This window comes from Trichosurus vulpecula, chromosome 3, assembly GCF_011100635.1.
Source record: "Trichosurus vulpecula isolate mTriVul1 chromosome 3, mTriVul1.pri, whole genome shotgun sequence".
NCBI classification, from domain to species: domain Eukaryota; kingdom Metazoa; phylum Chordata; class Mammalia; order Diprotodontia; family Phalangeridae; genus Trichosurus; species Trichosurus vulpecula.
The window spans coordinates 96,203,215-96,219,569 of NC_050575.1; the positions used below are offsets into that span (position 1 = coordinate 96,203,215).

At 44.0% G+C, this 16,355-nt stretch overlaps 2 protein-coding genes across 7 annotated transcripts in view; both read left to right on the forward strand.

The window, feature by feature from the left end:
- Positions 1-11,737: 11,737 nt before the first annotated feature.
- On the forward strand, positions 11,738-12,436 carry LOC118842143 (collagen alpha-1(I) chain-like). Its single transcript, XM_036749767.1, has one exon. It carries the CDS (start codon positions 11,738-11,740, stop codon positions 12,434-12,436), a length of 699 nt encoding a protein of 232 aa, XP_036605662.1.
- Positions 11,905-16,355, forward strand: part of FAM193B (family with sequence similarity 193 member B) — a 43,013-nt gene continuing 38,562 nt past the window's right edge. For 4 of the 6 annotated variants that reach the window (XM_036751395.1, XM_036751399.1, XM_036751394.1 and 1 more), the window contains exon 1: positions 12,817-13,040. The gene's annotated coding sequence lies outside the window, so the exon portion shown is untranslated. Of the gene's footprint in view, positions 11,984-12,816; positions 13,041-16,355 lie in introns of those variants that run through there. The other 2 variants (XM_036751396.1, XM_036751401.1) reach the window with 2 other exon arrangements.

Below are 16,355 nucleotides of genomic sequence, written 5' to 3' on the forward strand. Positions count from 1 at the left end.
CTCTATGAACTGATGCAGAATGAAATGAGCAGAACTAGGGGAATGTTTTGTACAATAACAACATTGTAGAAAAAATAACTTTGACTTTAGAACTTTGATCCATGAAATGAAAAATCATGGATCCAGAAGACTAAAGAAGATACATGTAACCCATTTCTTTTTTAAAAATTTTATTTATTTGTTTGTTTTTAGTTTTTGACATTCACTTCTTCAAGATTTTGAGTTCTAAATTTTCTCCCCCTCCCTCTGCTCCTCCATTCCCAAGATGGTGTGTAATCTGATATAGTCTATGCATGTACAATTATATTAAACATATTTTCACATTAGCATGTAACTCATTTCTTGCCAGAGAGATGATGAATTTAAAATGCAAAGAAAAACATACATTTTGGGACATGGCTAGTGTGAGGATTTATTTTGCTGATGTTTATGATGAGGGTTTTGTTTTTTCTTTTCTGGTACAATGAGGGAAGTTGGGGAAGAACAGACTATAAATTTTATTATAAATCTTTTGTCTCTTTTTGTATCCTCAGTGCTTAGTGTGGTGCCTGGCACAGAATAGGTGGTTAATAAATATTTATTGACTATTGACTAAATGCTAAAAAATGAATGCATTATTTTTAAAGAAACAGCCATCAAAGGTCCAGCAACTGGAGGCAGTAGCAGAGTCTTCGGATATCCATAGCAGCCAATCCTGTCAGCACTGAGGAGCAGCCAACCTGCTTGACTCATCCCAGCAAAGGATCAACCCAGCTGATTTCTCCCTTACCAATGCCATAACTGGAGGTGAACTTGGTGGAAGGAAAGAAAGGACTCCCAGGAGGCAATGTGTATCAATCACTTTAATTTGAAACCACTCCCAACTCCTAGAACACTGAGGGGCTAAGCAGTTGTTGTGATCCGGGGAAGCAGCTTGTCAGTACAAATGGTGGGCACAGAATGTGGGGTACACTTATATCCTACTGGTGATTTACATGTTGAATTTGATGTGATAAAATATCTAGTCCTGGCAGCTAGCCCAGTGCCTAACACTGTGGTTCCTAGTACATAGTAGACACTTATAAATGCTTATTGGTTGATTGATTGACTGGGAGTCTGATAGATATCAGGGCTGAAGGTGAGAGATTTATCCTCCCTCTAGACCTTGTATTTATTCTTTTTATATTTAGTCTGTACCATATATTTATAATGTGTTTATCTCTTGCTACAGTGTAAGCTCCTTGAGAGTAGGGATTGTTTCATTTTCTTTTGTATGCCAGTATCTAACACAGTGCCTGGGATATAGTGCCTGCTTAATAAACACATGTTGGTTGATTGATTAGGAGTCATTTGCCTGGAAGTGATCATTGAAACAATGGTAATGGATAGAGAGGGTTTCGAGTAAAGGGAGGAGCCAGGATTAGGGTAGAGTGAATACTTGGGATCTATATCTCATCTATAGTTAGGGATAAGATGATGAATCCTAAAATGTTAGAACTGAAAGTGACCTTAGAGATCATGTATTCCAAATTTATCACTTTACAGATGGGACGCTGAAGCCCAAATAAGGGAAATGACTAGCATGTTAATGACAGAGATGAAACTAGAACTCAGGTCTTCTGACTCCTAAGCCAGGGCTCTTTCTACCCTATGGATGTGAACCCTTTTTTTAAGTGTCTATGGGGAGAGGGGTAAATAAGCAAGGGGTTAAGGAGGAACCAAAGGATATATTCGATTCAATTAAACATTGATTGTTGACTAAGTGCAGCATCCTGGGTTCAATGCTGGTGACATGAAGACAAAAAAAGGCACAGCTCACATCCAATAAGAGAATAAGACATGTTCACTAATAAAATGGTGCCAGGCAGAATGCTACCTGAAAATTTAAGGAAGGAAAAGCCACTTTCTGTTGGGGTAGAGAAGGTGTCAGAGAAGGCATTAAAAAAACCAAGGAGGGGTGTGGGGTACACTGGGCTTGGAAGGCAGGATAAAATTTCAGCAGGATAAAATATGAAGGGATCAATTCCAGGCATGAAGGATAAGCCATGGGAATGTATGGAGGCAGAAAGCAGTCAGACAGTCAACTAGAATTTATCAAACTACTACTATGTGCCAGATACTGTGCTAAGCACTGGGGATACAAAGAAAGGCAAAAGACAGGTCCCTGCCCTCAAAAAATTCACAGTCTAACGTCAGAGACAACATAAAAAAATTATGTACAAGCAAGATACATACAGAATTGGAGATGATCTCAGAAGAAAGACACTAAGATTAAGGAGGACTGGGAAAAGCTTCTTGCAGAAAATGGAACTTTAGCTGAGACTTGAAGGAAGCCTGGGAAGCCAAGAGGTGGACATGAAGAAGAAGAGCATGGGGGAAGCCAGTGAACATATTTGGAGTTAAGAGATGGAAGTGTTTTATGGGAGGAAAAGCAAGGAGACCTGTGTTACTGGATTGCAGAGTACTTGGAGGAGAGTAAGCCATAAGAGGGGAAGCAGCTAGGTGAATCAGTGGACAGAGCACGGGGCCTGGAGTCAGGAAGACCTAAGTTCAAATATGGCTCAGACACTTACTACCTATGTGGCCCTGGGCAAATCACTTAACCCTGTTTGCCATAATCCCCTGGAGAAGGAAATGGCAAACCACTCCAGTATCTTTGTCAAGAAAACCCCAGGGACAGTATCAGGGTGATATCCACAGGGTCACAAAGAGTCAGACACAACTAAATGACTGGACAACAACAACAAGGCACAAGAGAACTGGAAAGACAGGAAGGAGCCAAATTATGAAGGATTTTAAAAGCTGAAGCATTTGATATTTGATCCTGGCAGCAATAGGGAGTCATTGGAGCCTACTGAATGGGGGAAGGGGTTGAGATGGACAGACCTGCACTTAAGGAAGATCACTTAAGGATGGATTGGAGTGAGGAAAGACTTGAGGCGGGGAGACCAACTAACAGAAATTGCAATAGTCTAGGTTTGAGGTGTTGAGGGCCTGCCTTGGGGTAGTGACAATGTCGAGGAGAGAATGGAGCATATGAAAAGAATGTTATAAAGGTAGAAATGACAAGACTTGATAATTGATGGAACATGGGGGTAGGGTGGAATGGAGAGGTGAGAGAGAGTGAGGAGTTCAGGATGACATCTAAATTTTGAGCCTGGGTGACTGGAAGGATAGTGGTACCCTTGATGATAATAATAGGAAAGTTAGGAATCCCAGTTTGCTTGGGGGAGTAATGAGAGGGAGTATCGTGAAATAAGCCTGGAAAAAATTGGTGGGAAAAAAAGGTTGGAGTGAGCTTGTGGAAGGCTTTACAACCAAGCTAAGCACATAGTTTCTTTAGATCTTCAAAAAGCCTTTGACAAAGTTTGATACCAAAAACTAAAGAAAAATATTTGTTGCTATGGAACTGGAGTTGGAATGGTTGTGAGGAGGGGACTAGCTTAGAGACACACTGTGTAGGGATGATTGAGCACTGCTGTGGATGGAGAAGGGATCATTCCTAGTTTCTCTAATTAGAAATTAGGATTGGAGACAGATTCAGCCTCAAGCCTGACCTCTACTCTCCTAAGGATCCACAAAGCCTTGATCCCCTCTATCCTCAAAGCCCCTCAAAATCCTACAACCCAGGTCACTCACTGCTCCCTCTGCTACTTTCCCAACCCTGGTCCCTCTTGGTGAAGGCAATTCTTATCAATCAATCAAGCATCTACTAGGTGCTAATTGCTATGATGGGCACTGGAGATAAGACAAAAGTGAAAGTTTTTTTTCCCCTCAGGAGTTTACATTTTAATAGGGTTGACAATATGCACATATATAAGTATATATTGGTCATGAGATCCCTGGTCTTCTAGACCAGCATACCTCCCATGGAGCTCAGCATGCATGCTCTGACTATGGGGAGAACATCAAAGACCTTGCACTTTGGAATGACACATTAAGACCTTCTTGGTCCCTGGGATGGTCCCTTTTGAAGGGTAAAATTATCACTAAGGCAAGTGACAATGTATCAGCTGCTCTGCTCCTGACACACAGACAGTTCTAGCAGATGTCTGGATAACTGAAATTCCCCATCACTCTTCCATCATGCTTTTGCACCAGGTTTGTAATCTTTTCCTCAAAATCCTCATGTGTTTCCCCTTTCTATGGAGGTGGTCTCTAGTATACTCCACTGACAGTCACATGTTTCTCCTTACATTGAACTTCACCCAAATACTCTCTAACCTGCTCCCACACACCCAATTCCTGGACTTCCTTGTGAGTACACTTTCTTAACATGAAGTTCTACTCCCTTTGCTGCCCATTACCTATCCTGTTTCTTTTGAATATGGCATACCTAATCTAGGGCCATGCTCTATGCATGAGTTTCATTCCACCAAGTCTCGGTGATATCTATGAGTTTAAATTTACCTCCTTGCATTAGGATTTCACCTTTTTAATTCTAAACTTTGAGCGTTTTGTGCAGACATTTGAGACCTTATATTTTACCACTGATTCTTTTCTACTGATTAGGTTTCCTGGGTACTTCTCTGTGCCTTATCATTTCCTATAGCACCTAACTTGGGGAATATACATAGGCAATCTTCCCCCTCCCTCATCTTTTAAAATTTAAAGCCCTTTTGATTATTTCTATGACACCTGGCCAACACATTCTTAGTAGCCTTTGTCAGGTATACTTCATCTCTGGCCAAGGATCTGGCATCTTTGTATTTTAAGCTATGGTCCAGAAGTTCAAATCCCATTTTCAGATATCTGAAATAATTGCTTCCCAAATTAATTTTTCCCTTATGAATTCCTTGCTTTCAATGGATGACAGTTAGGAAACACAAGCCATGCCCCTTGTGGTCTTCAGTTTCTTGACTCGTACTTCATAATTGCTGCCAATTTTGCTTATTTCCTCATGGCAATGTAATCTGGGCCCATGTGAATCACCAGCAGTGGGTAGTTGTCCTCTATTTTGAGAAATCTTGGGGGTTTCTCTGTTATATCTTGAATACATGCCCCCCCCCAGGATAGCCAACAGATCCTTCTATTGGTGCTATGATGTCAACAAATAGCTTCATCAGGACCCCTGAGCAGGCAATCACTAAAGCTTTTCTTTTTCCTATCTCCCTTACCAGGTGATAGCTTCTACGGTTCTAGTATGTAATTTTTTTTTGGAGGATGAACAGTTTTTTCCTCCTCAAAGCATTCTGGTTCCTCTTCATGAATGGACTCAAATATGTTTTTAAGCTCAAATTGTATGTCTGTCCTTTCCCCCTTACCTTTCTCCTTTGTAACAATCTTCCATCTTCCATCACCCAAGGAAGAAGAAAGGCAGGGAAGGAGAGAGGGAGGGAGGAAGGGAAGAAGGAAGGAAGGAAGGAATGAATGAAGGAAGGAAGGAAGGAGGAAGAAAGGAATAAGCATTGTTTAAACACCTACTGTGTGTCAGGCAATGTGCTAAGCACTTTTATAGATCTCATTTGAGGGCAAAGTCCTCCCCCCATTACACGACTGTCCCCCCTCCCCAATAAAACCTTACTTTTGTTTCCTTGAAGTACCCTAACAATCTGTAGTGTTGTGAGGCATCCTTTGAGTTTCTTCACCTTCTCCTCAGGTCCCATATGACTCTGTACAGAAGTGACGGTGAAAATTGAGAATATGATTGCATTGCTGTTGTAGACTGTGGATCTCAAGTGACCATTACTGTATATTCTAGTTATTTTATACATGACAATTGAGCAAAATACTCTTACAGCTTACTAAAGGACCGGGACTTGGAAAACTGAGTGATAAAGACTACTCATCTTGGATATATCAGAGTAAATATGCAGTTTCCCAAGGAAATTGGTGGTGTCAACAGGAAAATCAGATACTCTGGCTGTGGTATGTCTACCAACCATCAAAGGAGGATCAGGTGTTTGGAACCAATTTCAGGCTATTCAAAATATTAGCAGGATACTGCAAGCAATAAGCTAGGACACTTTGACCATCTATGTAGTCTGTTGGAAAACCAATAGGGGTGAGAGGGGGTGGGACAGAGATGTGTTAGCAGTGAATATCATGAGAACACTGAATAATGAATAATAATGAACACTGAACTTGAATAACTTTTTTCTATAAATGGCTCTGTTAATTCATTTTTGGGGAGACCTTAGACATGAGCCAAACCTTGGTCTTTCTCAAAGAGATTTTCTCTAGGACTCTGAAATTGGGGTATAATGAGGTATAGACTAGGAGAAAAAGCCCAATCTCTTCTTTTTAGAGCATTGAATCTGGTTTGCCTGAGTCCAGAGCAGGAGCTGCACTTTTCTTGGTCTGCTGAGCAGATTTCACTTTCACATGGCTTTGTACTTTTGCCTCATTTGGCATCTATGGGAAGCTAATTCCCTTCAACTTCAAATGCTTAACCCCTTTTGGGGAGCTCTTTCTGTTTGGGGTTCACATCTGAGTTTATTTCTCCCCCTTTTAAAAAAGTAAATCTACTCGTCCTATTGTTGGATAAATTTGGACCTCCATTTGAAATGGCCTATGATTTTAACAGGGATGCATATCTGAAAAAAGGTGCTCCATATGTATTTCAGGGACTTTTGAATTGATTTTGTCCAGACCTCCACCTGGAAGTCCTTGAACATTAGTAGGGGAATTTGTTGAGACACATTTATGGGTGGCTTTATGTACTGAGAGTACTCATAGGAGGAATTTTGCAGCAACCTCCCCCCCTCAATCCCCCTCCCTCCCTAGGACAGTTTTGTTTCTTACATGAGGGTGAAGAGGTTATTTTCAGCTAACCTTAAATTCCCAATCTCTGTTAGAAAGGCCTTAACATGCTTTGAGGATTTACTTGGGACCAGATACTCTCTGAGAGAGGAAATTCATTTTTTTATCCCTTAATTTTCTTTCCCTTCCCACCTTTGTTAGTTATTTATTTCAATTTTTTCCCCCCATTTAGTTGTTGTGGGTTGAGAAAGGCCCTCAAGTGATAAACTGTGAGAATTTTGTAAAATGTTGTTTGCTCATTGAATCTGTATAAATTTGTATTCAGAGATGAGTGAAATCTCTAGGCCTACCAGTTGGGATTCTGGATTCCAGACCTGGGCTCTTAGAAAAGACTATTAATTTTGTGATTTTATAAGGACTAGGCCAAATGGACTTTTCCTGAGATATGGAAAATTTCTTTAAACAAGACTTAGCTTTTGGCACATCTTTAGGAATTCCCAAACAATTCAGCTGGAATTTAAAAAGCCATTAAGAACTGTGTCACATGGATTTTGTTGAGACTCCTTTATCCAATCCAATAAATTTTTATTAAATGTCTACTATGTGTCAGGCACTGAATGGAGATACAATTAATAAAAAGAAAGACAATTCCTGCCCTCAAGGAGCTTACAGATTAATGGGGGGAGGGGAGAAGATATAAAATACAAAAGGAGGCAGGAAAACAGGGGAGGAGGGAGACCTAAGGGGTATTTGGCATGAGGACATCTTGTTCTCTGGAACTGAAACCAGGAAGGGCAGTAGATGCAGAGTGGAGTGAGCCAAAAAAGTCCAGTTTCTGCCCACTATAAAGAAAGGCATTGGGAGGAGTTTGGTACTCCACCCTCTAGCCCTCCAATTAGAAGGGAGAGGAGGCTGAGAGAGGTGATGTCAGTCAAAGCTTGAATTAGCAGCGTAGTGATAAGGATTAGAGGTGATGAGTTTAACCTGGGAGAGGCATCTCATTCTGTGGAGTTAAAATCTGGCCAAGTAGCAGATACAGAGTGGAATCTTTAGTGGCACTGAGGGAGGTAGTTGAAAGTACATTTCATGAGTCTCCCTAGGTCATACAATCATGGGATTGAGAACTGCAAGGTACTTCAATGGCCATGTAGTTTAACCCATATATAAAATGAATCCCTGTTGTCTTATACCTGAAAAGTCGTCATCTGGACTCTGCTTAAAGACTTCTTAAGAGGGGAAACCCATCACCTTTGAAGGCAGCCCATTACACTTTTGGACAGCTCTAATTGTTAAGATATTTTTCCTGATATCAAATGTAAATTGGTGTCTTTGCAACTTTTGCCCATTATTCCTGGTTCTGCTCAATGGGGTCAAACCATACAAATTTAATACTTCTGCTACATATATAACCCTTCAAAAACTTGAAGACAGCAATCACATCTCCCCCTTTAATCTTTTCTTCTCCAGGCTAAATATGTCAACTTCCTTCAACAAGTCCTTGTATGATATGGACTTTCATCCTCCTGTTTTCCTAAAGTGTGGTGCCCAAAGCTGAGGTTTTTGATGAGGGCAAAGAACAGTGGGGTTATCATCTGCATATTCCTAGAAGCTATACCTTTCTTAATGCAGCCCAAGACTGCTTTACCTTTTTTGTCTGCCAAAAGATCCCAAGAGAATGTTCTGGATCTGGAGAATATATACAAACTGTACCAAATGTACGCTAGTTGGTGTTCTGGGGACAGCCAGTATTTAATTGGGGGAGAGAGCATAATTAGGTAAATAGGGTTACACCCCATCTTGTGCATGGATACTTCGGTTCCATTGGGAGAGACATATCTGGAAACATTTCCAGTGCTCTGTCTAGAGTGATGTTGGTCACAACTGGGAGCTGTAACAAAGAAGACTGGCCTTGAATCAGGAAGTGTTGTCCACTCAGTAGAATTTATTAAAAGGAGAGGACGAAGTTTTTGCCACTCTCTATTTTTCTCTTTTGTATGGTTAGGAATTCTACTACTTCTCCTTTGGATTTCCCAACATAGGAAGATAGGATTTCTCTTCTTCTACCTTCCCAGCAATAGCTATGGTGGTTACACACACACACACAGACAGTTTATAAGTATATATGCATTCCTATGTGAGCCTAAGACTTTTCTGAAGTTTCTGGCTGCCTTTTCTGCTTTATGTTTCTTTCCCTGAGTACAGGCTCTTGAATAAAGATAGTGAGATAGATGTTTCTATCCTTACATGTTACATAATGTATTCAAGAGGTTAGGAGTTCTTGGGTCACCGACTGGCAGCAGCAGGAGCTTTCTGCAGTCACACATTTCTTGGAGAAAACCACCACCAGAAGGATAAACCATGCCCTGGTTCAACAACCTTGAGTTAGTATTCAAACAGTAGAGAGTGATATGAAAACAAAATCTATTAAGTAGTCTCCCAAGTGTCCCAGGAGTCTTTACCTCCCCAGAGAATTTAATTGAAGTGTCAGGTAATATATTTCTGTACCTGTTTATGGGTTTCTATGAGTCTGTTTAATGCTTCCTGTACTTCTATTTTTGTTTATAAAATCTTGTGAGTCTTTTGTTATGTATTATATATATATTGTATACATGTTTTAAGTATTTGTCAGCGTGATATTATATGAATTTTGTGTTTTAAGCATTTCTTTTGTGGTGGAGGAAATAAATAGCTGCCCTATTTCTGATATCTAGTACTTTATACATTGAATACCTTTTCCAGCAGAGACTCTGATAATAACTTTCGAGAACATAGACATGAATCAAAACTAAGCTTTTTAAATATATATATATATATATACATATATATATATGTATATGTATATATATTTTTTCTCTGGGGCTCTGGAGTGGTGCCATAATGAGCCAAAGCATATGATAGAAAAGAAAAACAAAAAGCCTGAATCGCTTCTGTTTACAGTCAGCTTCCCACCAGGTCAGAAATTGGTCCATTTGAGTCCTCAACACATATAAAGCAAATACAAGTTAACCTAGGTGGGAGAGGAGGGAGGAGGCACTGGCAACTAAAGACATCAAGAAGTTGAAGATTACACAGGCAGAGCCTTTTTGTAGGCAGGGAGCACCTCAACATATCACACACATACACACACTACAAAACAGGGGTTGTTTTAGGGGTTGGGAAGGTAGAAGGCGCTGGCAACTGCAGACGCCAGGAAAAGCCTCACACAGAAGGTGATACTTGAAGTGTGCCTTGAAGAAATTCAGGGATTCTCAGAGGCAGAGATGGGGACACAATGCTTGGGAAGCAGCTAATGCAAAGGCATGAAAAGGATTGATGAAGTGTTGCATTTAAGGAAAAGCAAGAAGGCGGATCAATGTGTGTAATAAGGTGGCATGGGGCTAGGTAGTGAAAGGCTTTAAATGCCAAACAGTGTTTCTATTACCTCTTGGAGGTAATAGGGAGCTGCTGGAGTTTGATTAACAGAGGGTAGAAAGGTAGTGGTGGGGGCAGTATGGGAGGAGGGAAGGGAGACTTGAACTTTAGGAAAATCTCTTTGTGGAAGATGGGAGAATTAGAAAGCTATCACAATAATTCAGGCAAGGGAAGATGAAGGTCAGTACTAAAGCAGTGGCTGTGTGAACTGAGAGAAGGGGATGGATCCGAGACATCTTCTGTCAGTAGCAAGGACAAGATCTACCAATTGATTGGATATGTGGATTGAGTGAGAGTGAGGAGCTGAGGATGAAAACAAGATTGTAAATTTTAGCTACTAGAGAGATTTTGACAGAAACAGGGAAGAGGGGTTGCAATAGCGATGGGCTGTTTGTTTTGTTTTGGAGGAAGACTATAAGCTTTGTTTTGAACATGACAAATTTGAGATGCTTATGGATCATACAATTTGAAACATGCAATAGGCTGTTGATGATTGTGGGAATCAAGTTCAGGAGGGAGGCTAGCTCTGTATGTAGAGATCTGGAAGTCATTCGCATAGAAATGATCCTTAAATTCAAGTTAACCGATGAGGTCATTAAGTGAAAGTATAGACTAGAAAAGAGAAGAAGGCCCAGAACAGAACCTTTGGGCTACACCGAATCACGATGATCCAGCAAAGGAGGCTGAGAATAAATGGTCAGACAAGGAGGAGGAGAATCAAGAGAGAGCAGTGTCTCTAAACCCAGAAAGGATGGAGTATCCAGAAGGAGTGGGTGGTTAACTTGTGTGTAATAATAGTATAAATATTTTCATTATTCTTTTTTTATGTGGACTAAAAAGTCTCCCCTTCAATCCCTCTGTCACTGGAGCCTCATTTTGCTGTAAAATGAGGGGAATGGAACTCATTGATCTCTAAATTCCTTTCGAGCCCTAAGAGTCTGTGATGCCTCTCCTGATTAAAACATCCACCTGCCCCACAATGCATTCCTTTGCCTGCCCCTCTCCCTTCCGAGATATATATCCCTTAGCTCCTCCTCTGTGCCCCTAAACCCCACTCTCCTCTCTCACACCCCTAACACCGACCTTTCACCCAGTGCGCACCCATGTCCCTTCTCCCCTCAAACCCATCTTTTGCCTTAGCTCCCCGCTCTTGCTCTTCCCCAAAACTCCCCCTCCTCCTCAACACAAACCCTTATACCCCTCTTCTAAGCCCACCTCCCCCAATTTCCAGTCCCCTTTCAACACCTCAGGCACCTCTCCCCGCCTCATCCCGTCTCCCTCTTCACGCAAGCACGGCAAGACCAGACAGGCAAGCTTCCCCTGCTGAGAGGAAAGAGAGCGGCCCAGGGCTCCCGGACTTGGGACCGCGAGGACCAGGGTAATGCCCCGCCCCCTGCCCCGCCCCCCCAACACACCGATATCTTTGCCCTCACCCATCATGGCGTCCACCGAGGCTTCAGGGCTGGCGGCGGCGCTGGAACTCCGTGACCTTTAACCTGCTGGCAGCGGGCGGAGTGGGGGGGAGCCGCGGGCGCCGCCATATTGGCTGTTGTCCTGTCTCCGGGAGCGGCTGCTGCGGCGGCTGCGGCGGCGGGAGCGGCGGCGGCGGCAGCAGCGGCGGGAGCGGTGGCCCAGGGCAGGCAGCATGACGCGGCGGCGGAACAAGCCCGGCGGCGGCGGCGGCGGTGGCGGCGGGGCCCGCAGGGAGCGGGCCGTGGGGCCGCCCCCGCCCCCGCTGCAGCCTGAGCCGCCCTGCCCCGCCGCCGGCGCGGGGCTCTCGGACGAGGCGGCGGCAGCGGGGCTGGGCGGCTGCGAGGAGCCCGTGCGTCCCGGGCCCGAGGCGGGGCTGGAGCCGGAGCAGGAGCAGGAGGAGCAGGGCCCAGCCCCTGAGGTACGCTCTGGAGCGGCCGTCGCGGGCTGGCTGGCGGGAGGGCGAGCGGGCGGGCGGGTCCCTCCTCCCCTGCGGCCCCGCATCCCCGCCTGCGGCGCCGGGCAGCGCTCCCCTGCAGGTGGCCCCGCGGCGGGCTCAGCCTTCTCCCCCGGGCACGGCTGTAGGGGCGAAGCGGGCGGCGGTCCAGAGCCGGGGGGTCCTCCCCTGGCAGCTGCCCCGCGGAGGAGGAGGATGACCTTCCCCCTGCCCAGGAGCTCCCTTCGCACGCACACCCCCTCCCCGGCCGCCGCTGTCACGGGAGAGCCCGGGGCGCACGGGTGCCCGCCCCTCCTTCCCTGCGAGATGCCCAAGGGAGGTCCAGAGGAGGATGACCTCCCCGGGCTGGGGGGCACAGTCCCACACCCAGGGCCTTCGAAGCCAGCTGGCTTTGCACACACTCTCCCTGCCATCTGATCCTTGGATGGGGTAGGGGGAAAAGGGAAGGAGGGAGCGGGAAGCGGTACCTCCCCTGTGGTCCCACACCCAGGTTCAGAAGGCCAGCTGGCTCTTCACTCATCCCCCTCCTTGGCAGCAGATCCTGGGGAAAGGGGGGAAAAGGAGAGTCGCTCCTTTGCTGCCAGCGATTAAATCTGCGTCCAGCCCAGGGTCTAGGGTTCACCCTAGTGTTGAGGTGAATTGGCACATCTTGGTCAGGGGAAGGTAGGAGAAGATGCCCCCGAGAGAGTAGATGGAAGGAGCAAACAACTCCCTTGTCTAGAAGCTGGAGTTGATGGGATGGGGGGGGCGGGGTGTGGGGTGAGGGAGGGAAGGAATGGGAGTTACAGTTGTGCTTGTTGATCCAGTGTTGGGCCTGCCCCTTGACAGATGCTTTCAGGCAGAGGAGATGGAGTTCAGGGGCATAGCACTGGGTACCTTGTCAGTGCCTTTTCAGGTATTTGGGAGGCTGCGCTGCCTGTGCTACAGATTCTCCAGGAGGGACTTGAGAATCACAGGGACAGGAGACTTCCCCTCGGCTTGTTTTAACAAAGAATTCTGGAATTAACCTTGTGGAAGAGAGGTAGGCTGCAATCGGAAGGAGACTTGGAGGGCTGTGTGCACTTGATGAGGTGGGATGGAAATACATTCTGTACTTTCTGCAAGACCAAACATTTGTCAGGAGGGGAGTTATCTGATGGCTCAATGGACTCTTTTGTTCCTTTGAGGTTAGTGGGCCTGGGAGCAGGCAGAATATGTCACCTTTGTTACTATAGCTAGAGGAGCTATGCATAGAAAGAATGATTGGGATTATATTTGGGGGCTATTGAGAAGCCAAAGATAGCTATGAGCTCTTCTCTGAAACCCATTTATCATGTTGGCCTCTTTTAATTTTAAGATGATAAGCAGTTAAAGCAACTTTTTTCTTTGATTTTCTGCAGGTCCCCAAAAATAGATTCGTGGTGACAGGAAAGTATTTCTATAGAAATTCAGGAGGCTAAAGTCTTATAATACCTGGCTCTTGCCAGAAATTGTTAGGGGGTAGTTGCTTTGTAGTCCTCTTGGGAAATGAAATGGAGTTTCCACTTCTCATGAACAGGTGAGAGTACAGTAGTGGCCTTAGTTTCGAGTTATTCTGGATTCCCAGCTCTCCCTTTGATTGGTTTCAGTCTTGTTCAGGCTGCTTAACCTCTCTCTGTCCCATAGTGCCCCACCTGTGTTTCCACTTCTAAAAAATTAGCTCGCTGATATCACTGTTGCTCAGGGTGAGAGATTCACTATGTATAAAGTTGTTTGAGACCCTACCCAAGGCCCTGCCTATGGACAGAACATTGCCACACAAACACGTTGATAGGGTGTTAAAACATCTCTTCTTCATCTTTGTTTCTGCTGAGGCGAAGAAACCTAGTTTGGGGAGGCTGTTCTCTGGTTAAAGCACACAGACAGACAAGTACTGTCATTCGCCTGCTTTTCTTACCTTCTCAGTGCTGCACACTGGGGATAAACCGGAGGCTTTTGCCTGAGTGTATTAACCAGATGCTTTGTAATAGTACTAAATATATTAAACTCTTGCTGGCAAAATTTTTTTTAAAAAAGGGACAAGTAGTCTTTGTAACTAGCTATGTACACTGAGTCCTTTCTGGGAGTGAAGGCACAGGGATTGGTGGAGCCTCTGCCATGATCACCTCACTCCTAAGACCCTTGTTAACAAGCTCTTTTCAAATTACTGTGCCAGCAACTACTCTCAACTTACCTGAAAGGTTGGCATGGGCCACTTTGGCTCCCTCAGCTTTGCACCCCAGGAATGCACTCAGTGAAACTTGTCAAGACGAGGATTGCGGGGCCGTGAATCAGAAATTAGAGATGAGAAAAAGACTATTATTATTAGATCATCCTGGTCTTTCCCCACCCCCTTTCTCCTTGGGCCTCTGATCCCCTTGAGTATATCCTCCAGGGTTTTGCCCAGTCTAGTTTGAAATGACTCAAGAGACTAGGCTTTTCTTACTATTCTAGATGAGACAATTCCCTAGACTCTCTTCTACCATCCTCATTCTCCCAGTAGTCAATATCTTGATACGTTTAAAACCATTGCATTAATGCTTTTAAGACCCTTCTTATTGCTCTAAACTCCTTTCCTTGAAGTGTCCCCCTTCAATTGGAGATTTTTCATCCAACTTCCTTCTCAATTTTTGGACCGGATGACCAAAGAATCATAGAACTTTGAGCTAGAAGAGACCTTAGAAATCATCTAACATACCTGCCTTATCTTGTAGATGAGGAAACTGAGATCCAGAGAGAAGTGATTTGCCTTTGGTGGCATAGCTACCGAATGACCAGAATTCAAACTTGGTTCTTCTGATTTGAAATCTTATGTTCTTTCCACTATCTTATGCTGATGTTTAAGGTTATTTACATATCCGATGTGTAATCATACTATAAAGCAGGGATGGGGAACCTGTGGCCTCCTGGGTCCTTGGGTGTGGTCTTTTGACTGAGTCTCAAGTTTTACAAGACAAATCCTTATATTAAGGGGATTTGTTCTGTGAAGTTTGGATTCAGTCAGAGGGCCACACTTGAGGACCTAGGGGGCCAGATGTGGCCTTGAGGCCACAGGTTCCCCACCCCTGCTATAGAGGAACCCCTGAGATTTTATATGTGGAGGCTTATTTCTGTTCAGTTTCTATTTAGGATTTAATCTTCAGAACCTGAGGTCAGAAATACAGATTCTATTAACTTGCCTTTTACTAGGTTTCTAACAGTTTGCCCTTACCTGAATACTTCCCTGTCCTACTCTCTGCTCCCAAGGCAAAGAATCTTAGAAAAAGCTGTGTCATTTGCTTCTATGGGAAAGCATCTTTAAAACTTTTTTCAAAAGATTAGCCTCCTGAAATCAACCTCCCACTTGGGAGCTGTTGCTTGTAAATAAATGGAAGCATACAAGGCTCTAAGTGCTCCTCAACCCCACCTTAGTGACGGATTTCTTCTGGGTAGGGAGTTGATTATAGAAAGGCCAAGGAGCTCTCCTGTCTTGAGGAAAGAAGGGCTAACCCAGGGTCTGTGTCTCTTGTGTCTGATTGAGGTGAATTGGAAATGATAACATAGCTTCCATTTTAAAATTATTTTCCATATACCGCCTTGTGAGGTAGTCAATACAAGTGTCACCCCCATTTTAAAGATGCAGAAACTGTAGCTCAGAGCAGTTAAATGACTTGCTAGGAAGTATATCAAAGTCAGGATTTAAACCTAGGGTGGTTCTGACTAGTCTAGAATGCATCTCACTAGACTGCTATCTGGATTTGGAGTCAAGAGTAAGTGGCTTTAAATCCTGGAACTTACTGCCTGTGTGATCTGAGGCAAGTAACTTACTTTGGCTTCAGTTTTCTTATTTGTCAAATAAAGGGGATTGGAACCAGATGATCTTTGAAGTCCTTTTTTGCTTTAAATCCTATGACCCTATTATTTTACCTTTAGTACAGGTACTCTATCATCTTGTGAACTCTCTCAACAACTTCCCTTTCCCCCTCCCCCAATTCTTAGAGAGCAATTGGTTGTTACTCATCAGTTAATTCTTACATCTTTCCTACTTCAAGCCTTTAGCATTCAAACTTTCTCTGTAATTTTCCCTTCCTGGGCATTCTAGTCTTGATACAGTCTTGGGAGGTGACACGTGTGCACCTTTCACAGCCAAAATATTCTTCACTTCCTTGGAAAATAGGAAACGGAGATGTAGAGTGAGTGCATGACTTGTTGTTCATCCTGGAAAAGGACCAGTGACATCAGGAGGGTTTTGTCTTGACTTGCAAGTGAGTTGGACTTAAGTGAGGCAGGGCTGAGCAAAATTTCAGAGATAACATGCATAGCAGTGAACATCTTTTGCATAGGTAACTTCGACCACAGG